The sequence below is a fragment of the Hermetia illucens genome, chromosome 1 (genome assembly GCF_905115235.1).
Source record: "Hermetia illucens chromosome 1, iHerIll2.2.curated.20191125, whole genome shotgun sequence".
Taxonomy (NCBI): Eukaryota; Metazoa; Arthropoda; class Insecta; order Diptera; family Stratiomyidae; genus Hermetia; species Hermetia illucens.
The window spans coordinates 113,262,090-113,278,193 of NC_051849.1; the positions used below are offsets into that span (position 1 = coordinate 113,262,090).

Here is a 16,104-nt window from a genome sequence, read left to right on the forward strand (position 1 = left end):
TATTCATAGAGAAACACCGTGAGAAGCATCGTCCTCTCCACGCTGCATTTCTCAATTTGGAGAAGGCATTCGATTGTATGCCAAACCCATCTACTCTGCTTTACGGTAATACTTAATGTTTTAAGAGTTCATATGCTGGATGAAATTCCTCTACCATGAACTGACGAGTTAAGTTGGAAGAGTGGCAGTTATATCGAAATGGTTTCGTGGTTTGTGTTGGTCTACGATTTAAAAATCTTGGATTCATGCTGCCTGCTATTGCTGTGAGCCACTGGGTTATGAAATTTTTCACGCATCAGCGCAACTTGGATGAGATGGTGTTCTATAATTGGTGTTTTTTGTAACCGACACATTAACGAATGTTTCAAATTCAAAGTTAATCGAACTCTATGGTGCTGAGTGCTGGTTGATTATCAAAGACAGGGAATGGCGCCTTGCGGTAATGGGGGTGGTGTAACACGTCATATTGACATCCACGACTGATATCAGATTGCGCAAATTATGTTGTTTATTAACCATGTTCGTATGATACGTTCTTAAAGATTTTAAGTCAATTTAAACTAACACTTCTAATAGGGAAATTGTGTAATGTAATAAGCAAACACGGTTTTCGATGTCTACTTCCGTTCCGTTTAAGTTGCACCGGACTCGCTTCCGCGCTAAAAGTTTAAAAACTTTCGTAGTTATCACTCCCGCCATATTCTAACTGTCACTGAGAATAAAGAGAAAGCGATTGCGGTTACCTGGGCAATCCAAGACGGAGATCTATACGATAAACTGGACATTCGGGAGATAAGAGGGATCCTATATCGACTTGTCAAAACCAGCTCTGGTGCGAATCAGACTGCAACTTAAGAGATGAATTGAATTTGCTATGATTTTCTTTTACTTCAGCCTTTGTTCCGCTCACAGCCGGGGTCGGTAACGTCGTGATTGGTTTCGCAATTTGACTCTATCAAATGCCTGATCTGGATGTAACCTCGAAGGGTTTCAAATCATCATCCAGTAGTATCAAGCCACCGTTGTGTCGGCCGGCCTTTTGGTCGTTCACCATCGACTTTGATGTACCGACCAATCTTGCACAAGTGAATTCTCGTTAGCGCGAATTGCGTGACCATACCATCGAAGACGCCTCTTTCGCAACTTTTTCCACAATCGGTGCAACCCTATAACGATTCGCGGATACCCTCATTTCGGATGTGATCAAAACCTGTAACGCCATCAGTACCAAAGCAACGTCTTCGTCTCCATTACCGCAAGACGCCGTTCATTGTCTTTCATAGTCGGCCAACACTCAGAACCCTAGAGAGCGACAGAACGGACGACATTGCGGTAAATTTTAGATTTGAGACGTTCGTTGATACGTTGATTACAAAGAACACCAAGTTGTGGAATGCCACTTCATCCAGGTTGCGCTAATGCGTGAAGCAATTTCACAATGCAGTTCTCCACTGGCTGATAGCGTTAACCCGAGATATTCAAATCGCTCAATTCTGGGCAGATCGCTAACAGTGATTGTGCCTGTTTCATGGGGATCGGACGTCAAAAATTCAGTTTTGTTTAAATTCAATCTGGGACCGTGTTGCATAAGGCGATCATTCCATTTTTAGACAAGTTGCTCGAGATCATTTTTGCTATTGGATGCTAGGAAAACATCATCATCATCATCAACGGGGCAAGAACTGGTATCCCGTCTAGGCCTGCCTTAATAAAGAACTACAGACATCCCGGTTTTGCGCCGATATCCCTAAAAGCTGTCTGGCATCCTGACTTATGCCATCGCTCCATCTTAGGCAGGGTCTGCCTCGTCTTCTTTTTACCATAGATATTGCCCTCATAGACTTTCCGGGCTGGATCATACTCATCCATACGGATTAAGTGATCCCGCCCACCGTAACCTATTGAGCCGGATTTTATCTACAACCTGACGGTCATGGTATCGCTCATAGATTTCGTCGTTATGTAGGCTACGAAATCGCCCATCCTCATGTAGGGGGCCAAAAATTCTTCGAAGGATTCTCGGCCAATTTTTCTTGCTAGGAACCCGAGTCTCCGAGGAATACATGAGGACTGGCAAGATCATTGTCTTGTACAGTAAGAGCTCTGACCCCATGTTGAGACGTTTCGAGCGGAACAGTTTTTGGAAGCCGAAATAGGCTCTGTTGGCTGACAACAACCGTGCGCAGATTTCATCGTCATAGCTGTTATCGGTTGTAATTTTCGGCCCTAGATAGGAGAAATTGTCAACGGTCTCAAAGTTGTAGTCTCTTATCCCCATTGTTTTCGTTTGATCAGTGCGATTCGATGTTGTTCGATCTTTTGGTTTTAGCATTGACGTTGCCACCATAATTTTCGTCTTGCCTTCATTAACGTGCAGCCCAAGATCTCGCGTCTGCCTGCTCGATCCGGATGAAGGTAAACTATACATCTCGGGTTGTTATTCCTATGATGTCGATATCGTCAACGTATGCCAGTAGTTGGGTGGACTTAAAGAGGATCGTACCCCTCGCATTTATCTCAGCATCACGCATCACTTTCTCGAGGACCAGGTGAAAGAGGACGCATGATAGGGCATCCCGTTGTCGTAGACCGTTGTTGATGTCGAATGGTCTTGAGAGTGATCCTGCTGCTTTTATCTGGCTTCGCACATTGGTCAGGGCCAGCCTAATCAGTCTTATCAATTTCGTTGGGATTCCGAATTCTCTCATGGCCATGTACAGTTTTACCTTGGCTATGCTAGTCATAAGCGGCTTTGAATAGATGGTGCAACTGTTGTCCATAGTCCAACAGTTTTTCCACCGCTTACCGCAGAGAGAAAATCTGATCTGTTGCTGATTTGCCTGAAGTGGAGCCTTTTTCGTATGGGCCAAGGATGTTCTGGGCATATGGGGCTATTCGGCCTAGCGAAATAGCGGAGAGTATCTTATAGGTTGTACTCGGCTATTACGTTGCTCTATAATTCCTGCACTGTGTGATATCTCCCTTTTTATGTATGAGACAGATAATGTCTTTTTGCCAGTCGGCAGGCATTGATACTGCTGTCCTATACCTTGAGCACAAGTTGATGAATCACTTGGTGTAATTGGTCGCCTCGAGATTTAAGTAATTCGACTGTAATTCCATGGACTGGTGGTGGTGACAGTATTTGTTCGTCGTCTTCAGTTGGCGGGACCTCCAACTCGCCGATGTTCTGGTTGTTCACTAGCTCATGGAAGTACTCAACCTATCGCTCCAATATGTCCATTCTGTCGGAAATCAGATTTCCCTCTTTGTCTCGGCAGGATGAGCATCGAGGTGTATAAGGCTTCATCCTGCTGACTTGTTGGTAAAACTTTCGCGCCTGATGCGGTTGCTCCCTGTACTTTTTTAGTTCACAGGCTTGTTGGTTGGTTCTCTCCTTTTTCCGTCTGTGAAGTCAGCTTCTCCGCTCGACGAAATTCGTTATAAGTCCCCGGGCGCGCCGACGTCCTTTGAGAATACAACATTCTTCGTCCGTTGCTAGCTTACATTCATTCGTCAAACCAGCCGTTCCGATTATTTTGTGCGGCTGGGGCCAAGTATGTTTGTGTCCGTATAAATGATAACGTTCTTCAGGTGGTTGTGAAGATCATTTGTTGATGTTTCATCTCCAGGATCTCTGTTGACTGCAGTTATTGCGGCATCTATTTCGCCCTTGTAGGTGTTGCGGAGGGCTGTGTTGTGAATGGCTTCAATATTCACTCTCACCTTGATTGTCAAAGGGGATTTGAGGTCGGTGTCGTAATTCGAGCTCGGAGCACCATGCCGACGGGATAGTGATCCAAATCTATATTGGCCCCCCTATATGTTTTGACGTTCATCAAGGTTTAGAGGTGGCGGCGTTGAATCAGCACGTGGTCAATTTAGTTGAAAGTGGTCCCGGGTGGAGGGGCCCATGTATATTTGTGGACTGCTTTCCGCGCAAACCAGGTACTTCAAACAACATCAAAGTGACACTGTCCTAAGCGCTCCGTAGCTGGTGGCGCATAAAAATTGCAAGGACAAAGTGTCACTTTGATGTTGTTGAGCAACTCTCAATCACGTCGAATATTGTTTACGTTTGCCTGGAGTTCTTTCCCACGAGTAATGAGGAAGCAATTAAACCTACAACACATCCAAAATACTATAGTACCGAAATGACTAAATTTGATGGACCAGTAGCTTAGTACTGATGAAGTTGCTCCCGAAATATATATATATATATGCACAATAAAATAAAATTGTAGGTTGGAGTAAGCTACTTGTCTATCAATTTTAGACTTAACTACAAATTGAAGACAATATCTAACCTCTTAGTGTATAGGGCGGTGGACGTTGGATGTCCCATGTGACGGTGCCCATAACAACAACAAAGAGGAGGGTGCTTCCTTGATGAACACCAACAGAAACACTGAACCGATTTCGTTACATCCGCCACACTTTGAAATTTACTTTTCAGATCGTCGGTAGAGCAATTGAACCCAGCGGACGAGTTCCTCTGGTACTAAGTGTTGTCATAGAGCATACCAAATGAATTTGTGTGGTACACGGTCAAGTGCTTTTTCTAGATCCAGAAATGCAATGTAAAGAGGGCGATGCTTCTCACGGTATTTCTCCATGAGTAACCACGCAGCGTGTACTGCGTCAGTAGTTCCGTAGTTCTTGACAAATCCAGCTTGATGATTCAATGATTTCGCGAATACGTTTTTCAAGAATGCGTTCATAAATCTTCATGGTATGGGAAAGTAACCGGATCGGTTCTTTTTCCATATTGGAACAGTAGTAGTTTCTTGCCAGTCAGACAGTGTTCTGCCTTTCTGAATAACTCAATTAAAGAAATCACTGATCCACAGTGTTGGGTCCCAGCTATTTGCTTTTTAGAGTTCAGATGCGGGGTCGTCAGGTTCTTCGGCTTCCCCGATTTCATTCCTTCAATTGCCTCCTCGACTTCAGTTGTGCTGACAGTGAAGCCCATAGTGTTTTACGTAGGCACCTGCCGTGAGACTTAATCCTACGGTCCTCTTCAGACACGGATTGATTTTGTGACCACAATCAGAGCCCCGCTGAGACAAGTCACAACGGTACCAGTCTATACCAAGTGCATGGCTTAGCATTCATACTGGTGGATGCAAGAATTACCTAAATCTCTACCGAACTATGGAGTACGGCACCCGTGTTGATACGCAACACCACGTCGAGGCCCGAAGGTCTCTTCTCGCTTGAGCACAACCACAACCACCATGAAACTCCCAATTATACTTCATTTATCTCTTTCCCTGATCTCAGCATTTTATTTTTGTTTTACTGAGGGCAGTACAAAGCATGTGACCTCAAACCCTCCTCCATTACTTGGGTTTGGGGCCGGCATACTACGTTAATAGTATGGTAGAGTTAATTCAATTCGATATCATATTAGGAGTAAATCTGATATTTCGTGGTTTATTAACCCTATTTGGTTATACTGGGTAAATTGAACCGAAGAAACATTTTGAGTTCCTCGGAAGGTACCTTAATTTTTGATAATAGCCGTTACTCTGAAATACCCACTACGCTTTTAGGCACGTAGCGTCGCGTAGAAGTCATATTTGAATAGAAAGTATTATATTTTAATAACAGTTTCTAATTGATTTTTTTTCCTTCATGACAATTTTGCTAAAATAAATCTATATTTTCAATAAAATAGAATATTTTTCCATAGCGTTAAGTCAACAAATTTTGATTACTAATGCTTATAAGGCTCTTTTAGCAATCCTCCATAAACACATACAAATTATTTTTAGATTAATAAGATTCATTACCGAAGCAAGATATTACTATTACTGTTTCGACGTTGGGTTAAAAACGACCAGTGCGACTTTAACGCGATTAATAGGGGGTCCGGATAGCTGAGTGGTTAGAGCACAAGGCTATCGTATGGAAGGCCGCGGTTCAAATCTCACTGGTGGCAGTGGTATTTCTATTGTGGTTTGCCGTCGGACACCAGTCGACTCGGCTGTGAATGAGTACCTGAGTCAAATCGGGGTAATAATCTCGGGCGAGCGCAATGCTGACCACTTTGCCTCCTTCAGGCTATTCTGTAGTGTACCGTTACGGTCTTGAATGAAATGCTTTAACACACTTCAAGGCCCTGATCCAATTGGATTGTTGCGCCAACGATTATTATTATTATTATTAAATTTGGAGAGTGGTGCCAATTCAATTCTTTCTTGTCAACATGTCCGACTTGCAGAAAGAACTGTTAGTAAATTCGTAGCTCCCAACTTACAGCAGAATTTATTATCATAGCAAGTTAACTGATGATGAAGCCCTAAGTTTTGAATATTTTCAATTTCATAATACATTTCCACTTATGGAGGAGAGAACTCCCTTAGTTTCGTGATTCATCAAGTGGATTTCAAATCTGAAATTAGGGGTGCGATACTATTGCAATTAAACAATACCATTGGCTGGAATTTTGAACGATAGTACAAGTAAAGCTTCATTTTCCTATGACTTAGAAAAACATTCGGATTTAGTTCGAAGACAGTCAAATATATGTAGCTCTTATTTAGTGTGAAAGTGTATTGTTGTCTATGACAAATGCAAATTGGAAAGTGGAAGGAGGGTCTTATGCGGTCTTTATAGTGCTTTGCTATGAGTATGCAATGGAGTGGAAGTGGCGTAAACAGTGCTTATCGCCATAATGATTGATTTTTAATTTTTCCGTGCGGGTGCCCTTGCCAGTTGGGTAAATGAGGTTTGAAGTAAATTCATTTCAATACAAACCGACACTTCTTGCAATATATTTCGAAGCAAATTTTTGGCATGAATAATTATCTATTCAAATTTCAGGTTTTCTCAGTCTGAAAGACCCTAATTTGAAAGTCCCTGGTAATGCAGGATTGAAAGATCAAATTTTAGGTTTAAAATGGGTGAAAGCTAATATAAAAAACTTCGGTGGTGATCCAGACAATGTGACGATTTTTGGCGAAAGTGCAGGCGGAGCGTCGGTCCACTACTTATTGTTGACCCACCAAACAAAAGGTCTTTTTCATAAGGCAATCTTGATGTCTGGAACAGCAGTATCGCCTTGGGCTCGCACTAAAGATAGAGCACAAGCTTACAGGATAGCTAAGAAACTCGGTTACAAGGCAGGTAAAAATGACGAGCAAATTTTGGATTACCTACGAAAAGCTCGCGCAGGGAGACTCGTTGCTGCTGCTGGGCAGATTTTAACCAAAGAAGAGAAAAAAAATCTTTTAGTTTTTATTCACGTACCAGTAGTGGAGCCTTATGAAACGGAGCAATGCGTTATACCAAAGGATCCAGTCTTGATGGCTCGAGAGACGTGGAGTAATGATATACCAGTAATAATCGGTGGCTGTGCTAATGAAGGATATATATACAACCCAAGTAAAACGTTTGTACGGTGATAAATATTGTTATTGCAACCAATTGAAGTAGGGTATTTTTCGGGCGGCGAATTTTCTGCATTTTAGAGACTCTCTAAACGGCATTAGCGACAGGGGAGTGTTTAGGTATGGAGGCGACAAATTAAAAATTTCGGAAAATATTTATTTTTTCGTCATTCAGGTATTTTACATTCGTCATAATATTGTGACGTAATTGGTTTACGTAGGTGTGTACTTCCGTACTCGAACTAGTTTGCGTAAAATCCTGGCTCTTAATTTGAGAAATCTGAGGTAAAACTTATATATTTATCAAACGTATTCTAACTAACGAATCGATAATGTCTCTCTGTAAAAAGAAACAAAGCTAGAAATATCTATGTTAATGTTTAATGATGGCGTGTATAGAAAAAGATAAACTTTAGAAAAATATGATGCTGTCTAAACCACAGGTAGATATTACACAGCTATCGCACTTCCCCTTGCCCCTCAAGAAGGGAAATCAGTGCGAGTACGCACGATTTCCAATTGCTCTACCCTTGTTTAACATCTCGTCGGGACTTGTCAATGTGTTGGTGAGATTGGCACGTTTTTGTCTATGGATAAGTGAATACGTTAAACTACTTTTGGTTATATGGGTGAGCACGCATTAGTGCCATGGCTGACATATTCTTTTCATCTTTCTCTTACCAATACGATTTGACGAAGGTTATGCTTTGTCGGGTTTTTTAGTGTGGGTACTTCCTATTAGATATACTGTGGCCTAAACATTTGAGAATGGAGCGCATTTATCAGAAGCTCATCAGCAGGCCTATCGAAAAGCGGTTACCAATTTTTCTCACCGAATATAGTCATGAGGGATGTCAAATGAAAGGTATCGATCAGTACTTTTCAAAGCTAGTCTCAGTTCTGATATCTAATACGCAGAGAAGAAGGGTGGAGGCTGAAAATTGGTAATTTTTTCACGGATCTATTCTCAGAATCTACCCAACAGCCTTTAAGTTTATCCTAGAATCACGAATTAAAGCATGATCCCACCAAGTTTAGTGGAAATTTCGCCATTACTAACAAAGCTATAATAACTCAAAGTTGTCGCAGCAGTGCAAAATTCGAATATTTTGAGTGTCCGTAGCACGCAGAAGTTAACATTCTGATATAATATATGCATATGCATTACGTACTAGGTACAAATGGGATAAATGTCCACTCGAATATTTTTATATAAAAAGTACACAACACCTTTCATACCGGAAGCGTCCTGCTTCCGGTTTCGTTTGTTTTATTCGTTAGACTTGCTCCGAAAAGCTGCTTATAAACTTAACAAGGTTTTATATTCCGAATCGTCGCAAACATCTTCTGGAACTTTGAATGCGTTTACCTCGAAAACGTGGTCCGAATTGTTGATATTGAGTCCCCCTTTCCGATGGCTTAGTAGAAACAAGTCGGGACACCGGAAGCTAGACGCTTCAGGTATGAAAGGTTTTGTGTATTTCTTTATACAGAGATTTGAGTCTGCATTTGTCCCATTAGCATGTAGCACGTAAAATATGCATATATTATGTGAAAATAGCCACTTTCAAGTGATATTGACATTCATAGTCTTGAATTTGCAGAGGAGCGACGGCTTTGACCTAGTATAACTTTGTTAGTAATAGTGCGATTTTCACCAAATTTGGTAAGATCATGCTCTAGCCTACATTGCTGCAAAATTTTGTGATTCTGAGGTGAACTTAAGGGGGGTTTTCCTGTCAATTACTAAAATTTATAGTAATATATTATTATTAACTTTATTTGGACAGGTATCGGTATGGAGGGTATTTCGGAGCCTAGGCACCATATAGTAGCAGTCCCCTGATTTTTTTCAGATTTTTCGATTTGGCAGTTCCTGAGAATGGGTTCGTTAAAAAAATGACCACTTTCAACCCCCCGCACTCCCCACCCAAAACTAAGGCCGGCTTCGAAAAGTACTAATCGAGAGCTTTAATTTGATACCCCACATGACTATATTTGATGAAAAAAAAATGTACACCCCCCTTTTACATGTGTGGGGACCCCCCCTTAAATTCGTCGTAAAGGGATGTAACTCACTATATGCGTGAGCGTTCACAGTTCCCACCTTTCTACCAAATTTGGTCTCAATCGCTATAACCATCTCCGAGAAAAATGCGTGTGGCGGACAGACAGACAGACATACAGGCAGACAGACAGAAAGACAGACGGACAGACAGACAGACAGACAGTAAACCGATTTTAATAAGGTTTTGTGTTTTTAACCGTGTGTTCCAAGCGAAGCTGCATTGATATTTTTATCTTTGGGTTCACCATTTATTCAAAACTGCAGGAGAAGTTGGATCAAACTTAAAACAAGTTGGGATACCGGAAGCCGGGCGCTTCGGATATAAAGACTTTGTGTTCATCTTATGTGAGAAACTCGCTATGTATGGTTTTCCATTGCTAAAAATACAAAATATTCCGTCATATTTTGCCAAACCCTAAGATAAACATCTGTACATACAAATCAACGACATAGATACTGTGTTCAATTTATATAAACAAACATTGTGTATATATGCGCAGTTTCACGCATTTCCACTTTACTCCCTGCATAAAAGCATACATATATATGTTAGGTACGGAAATTAAAAAATATGTCCTCTATCATCGTCTATGCTGAGGTCAAATTTTGTACTCCTGGGATGAACTTAAGGGGACTTTCCGGTATTAAAATACATTCTATTCCGATATCTGCTCCAATAAAGTTAATAATAGCAAATTATTATATTTTGGAAATTTACCTGAAAACTCTCTTAAGTTCATTCTTCACGAAATATGGCATCAGTATAAGCGATAATATAAGACAAGTTTCAAGGTAAGTTTCTATCCCCACCCCGATTTTCGTGTCAATCGGTCTTCACTGAAAGAATTCGGAGATTAAAAGCTTTACTGACTGAACTATAGGTTTGTTTTAGAAAATCAGCCTTTCGATCCCCATACCTTTGGCACAGTATACCTACTAGACAGTATCCACACTCACTGGTCCCGAACACATCATAGCAATATCGACAGGTGGTTTAGTGCCTATGGTGTACGGATAAGTTTCCTCAATACATTCGAAAGTCCGACCCATTGAGTATGGATAATTCTCATTAGATGAACTGTGCGTCTGATACGAATCCCGCCTTGACCTAGACGTTTGTGTTTGTATTTGCCCAATTCCGTTACTGTAGTGTGAAGTGTGGTGATAAGGAAACTGAAAAATTATAATAATAATCAAATATAAAAAAAATAACAAAATCAAAAGAGAAACTGTGTTAATACCCCATTCTCTTTAAAGAATTGAAAAAATTTCAAATTTGCTGACTGCAAACATACATCAATGCATCCACCGATAAAAAATGCTTCCTCGACTGTTATCAATTTCCATACGTTTACATTTCGGGAGTTTTTAATCTAGATACTTCTTCACAATTCGATCTAATGTTTAGCGTGAGTCTTTTCAATGGAGTTAATCACGTCTTCAGTATATTTTGAAAATGGGCAAAGAAAAATTTGTTCGTGTCAATGGCAATGTAAATTCAGAATAATTTTGCATTGTGCAAAATGGCACGACCGCTTGACTGGACTGTATGCAATGCGACAACATCTAGTGCCTGAGAAATGTGGTGGGTGTGGTGGGAATAATCGCTCTATTGCGATCCAAATAATAAAGTTGGAAGTGTATGTCAAAACCTCCGTATCTCTGACTCAAGAACAGGAGATCCAGCTTTTTTTTGGTGATGTAAAATTATCGCATATCTTCGATCACGATGGGAGTTGCGCAACAAATATTCCGCGCATAGGGCTGATGTTAGCGCCGTGTATATGATCCAATGCGTTAGTTTGGGCCCACTGGTTGCGAGCACATGGCTGCGAGTTGGCAGCATCTGTAAGAACAGTAGAAGCAAGCGAATTGTGAAGTTCTATTAAATAAAAATTTTCATCACTCAAATGGAAAAAAAGCTTGTCGGCAGAAAAGTACTTATTTGTCCATAACCAAAATCCATTCTACCTATCAATATCATGTCACTTTGCTACATTGCACAGCTGTTTATGACTTCCCCCATTCCAGCGGGAACCAAAGTTAGAGCTTTCTGAAAAATCTACTTAGTATTAATGATAATGGATCTTAATGGAATCCCTGAGCGAATGATGCTTCAAAATTTTTCTATAGGAAGCTTGGTGGAAGCAAACACGTGCAACATTCTCGTTAATTGATCCATCTTTGCTCTCATGTGTGTGAAGAGTAAATAAGTAGATGCATCCAAGATCAATTTTTCGGTCGTATCTGTTTTCTGCTAGGATAGGATGGGGAAACACATAAGAAATTAACCACATTGGCCACTTACCTATCTGGTTCCTACCCGAAAAACAATGAGCCGTGCCCCTTTACCGCTAGATTTGCTCCCTCTGTATACAGTCTTCTTGTTCTGACGGTCAGTGATGCCTGATTGATTCTCTGTAACGTGGGGCACTCAACGTCCTCCGCCGTTGCTATACAGATGCAGTTTTCTTAGCATTTTACAACAAAGACGATTTTCTAAACATGAAATAACCGCATCACGCATTATGAAGACAACAGAGTATTTTACGACTCCAACGAAACGGGTGCGACCTATTGGAAATTGAACGATTCAAGTATCTCGAATCAATGCAATCAGCATTTTGCTCAGTTCTGCTCAGGTGTATTGGTAGATGTCAGGAATGCTTTTAATTCGTTTTATATTGGGGCTGCTATGTGGAATATTATATACGGAACTTTGCTAAGAACCCAAGTCTCCGAGGAGTATATGAGGACTGGCAAGATGGATTGGATGGATTGTCTTGTACAATAAGAAACTTGACGCTATGGTAAGACGTTTCGAGTGGAAGAGTTTTTGGAAGCTGAAATAGGCTCTGTTGACTGCCAACAACCGGGCGGGGATTTCATCGATCGGTTATGGTTTTCGATCCTAGATAGGAGAAATTACCAACGGTCTCAAAATTGTCTCCTATCTCCTATCTTTTTTGTTCTTGTTTGCCTAGTACGATTTGATGTTGTTGATGGTTTGGTTTTCGGGGCTGACATTGCCACCATATATTTCGTCTTGCCTTCATTGATGTGCAGCCCAATATCTTGCGCTGCCTGTTCGATCTTAATGAAAGCAGTTTGTACGTTTCGGGTCGCTCTTCCCATGATGTCGATACCGACAGCACAGGCCAGTATTTGATGGACTTAAAGAGGTTGGTGCCTCTTGCATTTACCTCTGCATCTAGGGACTGGTTAAAAAGGGTGCACGATAGGGTATCTCCTTGTCTCAGGCTATTATTGATGTTGATTGGTTTCGAAGTGATTCTGCAACTTTTAATTGGTTTCGCACATTAGTCTGGGTCAGCAATACTGATACTGATTTCTTTTATGGCCGTGTAGAGTTTTACACTGGTTATGCTATCATAGGTGGCCTTGAACACGATGAATAGATGGTGCAATTGATGCCCATATGTCAATAGATTTTCCATTGCTTGCCACTGAGAGAAAATCTGATCTCTTGCTGATTTGACGGTGGTTGTTATTGCACAGTACTTCGAGTTTGTAAATTATAGGGAAATGAAACCATTTATGACATTAAATCGTGGTTACGAATGGCCAATGAACCTGGCAGACAAAATTTGGAGATGGTTTTTTAAACAATTTCGCAGGTTAATGGCCATATCAGATAGACCAACCCGAGAAGACATAGAGTTGACTAATAGGGAGGAGCTATCTTAAAAATCTAAAAAGATGGCGCAATCGCTCGTAAAAGTCCATCTGCAAATATTGAAACATCATTGAAGGGTGTAGTCTTGCACGCTTCTGTACTCGAGAAAAGGGAATTAGTCCTTTAGGTCCGTTAGGAGACTTTAGCCTCTTGTATAAAACTTCACGATCAGGGACGAAATCCTCGCGCGCGATCGAGCCCTTATTTTTAAGGCTTGGTGTAAAACAAAACATTATTAGAATCGATTCCATGTCTGTCTGTCCGTCAGCCAGTCTTTTTTTGAGGTGGCGAAAATCTTCAAAAGGCACTGGCCTGGGCACATCAGCTGATGGGATCTTTACCCACTAAGGCCGACTCCCCCCTTGCTCCGCGGAACCACCATAAGATGGCACATCACGGGGCAGAGTTCGCTCACTCTACCTTGGACACCTTTCATCTCTACGCGGCGTACATAATCGCGCTTTTCTCGTCTCCTCTGCTTTTCGCAGTTTGTTCTGGATAGATGCGATCATGGAGTTAGCCGCAGCCCAATCCTTCTGACGTGACCGTCCTCGGTACCAGTTTTTCTGGTACAAGATCCTCTCTTAGAGCCTTCTCTCGATTCGTCCTTTCGTTCACAAATCTTGGACAGTTGAAGAATACATGCTCTTGGTCTTTTGGGACTCGATCGTAATTTGAATAGTCCGGTGTGGTGCCTTGTTTAAATCTGTGCAGGTGCTGACGATATCCTCCGTGCCCTGTCAGAATCTGGGTAAGATTATAATTAATTTCACCGTGTCGTCTCTACAACCATTACGAAATCATTCCCGAAATGATGACCGCTGCATCCTCTGAGACAGTCCTAAAGGTAGAGCATACTCGCAGGGCTGACCTCCCATAGACTTCTCTCAGTCTGTTAGAGTTAACTCACATTCGTAACGCCTCTCTATAAACTGGGGTCACATAGAGCATGATTGAGTCCACCACAGTGGCTTTCAGTAACCTTGAGGTATATCGTGGTCCTCGCATGATCGGCATGATCCTTGCCAGGGCGATACTTGCAGTGGATGCTTTGTCGCGAACATACTGTATCTGTTGGTTATGACTGAGCTTCCCGTCTATCATGATGGCATGATTTCCGATTCTAATACAGGCGTAATTTCTCTCCTGCCACTTAGTGATGAGGGTCGTTCCCGTTTTTTCCTCCGCAAGTATCAGCCCAGACCTCTCTAGCCAATCCTTAAAAGCACTGATTGTCTCACATGTGTATAACTCAGCGTCTTTGAGATGCTTTACGAAAAACAACCAGTGCACGCTATGTCGTCGTAACCCATCACCGGGGCTTTCTCCGGAAGGGGAAGATTAAGTACATCATTGTACACGATGTTCCACAGTAGTGGGCCCAATACGGAGCCCTACGGAATACCTGCCAAAACGCCGTGCTCCTTGTGCCATACCAGAACCTCCTTTTAGCTAAATAACTATTGATAATAGCAGTTGGATAGTCGGGAACACCAATCTTCGCTAGGGATTTCATATAAGACTCCAATTAGTCGAATTGAATGCATTTTTCACGTCCAGGGTTACTACTACGCAATAGTTGCGGGTACTGCTCTTTCCGTGAATTGCATCTTCCGCCAAGTCAGTACTTAATTTGATGGTATCAATGGTTGATCTAGATTTACGGAACCTATTCTGCCGATCTGAAAGGTCTCCTTGGCTCTCAACAACTGCGAATACCTAAATTACCCGCTCTAACATTTTCGCAGCAGCGTTCAGAAGACAAAATAAAGATAGGACAACTTTGAGACCGTTGATCATTTCTCCTATCTACGGTCGAAAATCACGACCGATAACAGCTACTGCACGGTTGTTGTCAGCCAACAGAGCCTATTTCCGCTTACAGAGACTGTTCCGCTCGAAACGTCTCACTATAGGATCAAAGCTCTTACTGTACAAGACTATGATCTTGCCAGTCCTCATGTATTTCCTCGGAAACTTGGGTTGTTAGCAAGAAGAATTGGCCGCGTTCGAGAGAAGAATCCTCCGAAGAATTTTTGGCCCCCTACATGAGGATGGACGCTTCCGTAGCCTACATAACGACGAAATCTATGAGGGATACCATGACCGTCAGGTTGTGGATAAAATCCGGCTCAATAGGTTACGGTGGGCGGGTCACTTAATCCGTATGGATGAGGATGATCCAGCCCGGAAAGTCTATAAGGGCATATCTATGGAAGAAAAAGAAGACGACGCAGACCCTGCCTGAGATGGAGCGATGGCATAGGTTAAGACGCCAGACAGCTTTTAGAGATATTGAATTGGTGGACCTCGGCGCAAAACCGGCAAAATCGGACGTCTGGAGTTCCTTATGTTCAGAAGACATATGGATTTATATGATGGTTCACTTGGAGGATTACAAAACTTAGGCAGAGGTATCAACTTCTGCCGCTTCCATACCGCTGTAAATATCCCCTCGGACATGTATGCTTCGATTATCGGTTATCCTGTCCCTCCTTCAATTCGCACAATAGGTATTTGGGGTTCCTAATGAACTCCCTGGCAATATGGCCTTTCTGCCTACATCAGCTGCATCGATCGGATCAATAAATGCCGCTGGTGCATGTCTTCGCGAAGTGCCTACACTAATGGTAGACTACCCATCTAATCCGAACTTCTCCGCCGCCAACAACTTCTGCGCTGCCTCTGCTGGTGCTTGTATTGTGGCCGTTTCAGTACAGCCATAGGCTTTTCGTAAACTCACAATAGACTCTTCCTCAATTTCTTCCAACTTGAATTGCTCCTTCAAAGTAGTACAAATTTCTCCTTTCGATGTCACTTCATCGAGATCCTTACATTGCATGTAGATCTCATGTTTTTAGTCGACGGAAATCGACTACCGGGAGCACGCTTACTCACTCCAAAAAGCCGCCAGTACTGGGGTTCCTGCACCGTTAGTTTTCCCT

General features: G+C 42.0%; 1 protein-coding gene across 2 annotated transcripts in view; it reads left to right on the plus strand.

The window, feature by feature from the left end:
• LOC119655185 (esterase B1-like) overlaps positions 1-16,104 on the plus strand; it is a 77,872-nt gene that overhangs the window by 52,990 nt on the left and 8,778 nt on the right. The window contains exon 5 of one of the 2 annotated variants that reach the window (XM_038060969.1): positions 6,829-7,389. The exons of the other annotated variant lie outside the window; for it this stretch is intronic. Coding sequence (XP_037916897.1) covers positions 6,829-7,389 — 561 coding nt within the window. The remainder of the gene's footprint in view (positions 1-6,828; positions 7,390-16,104) is intronic. 2 annotated transcript variants of the gene reach the window in all.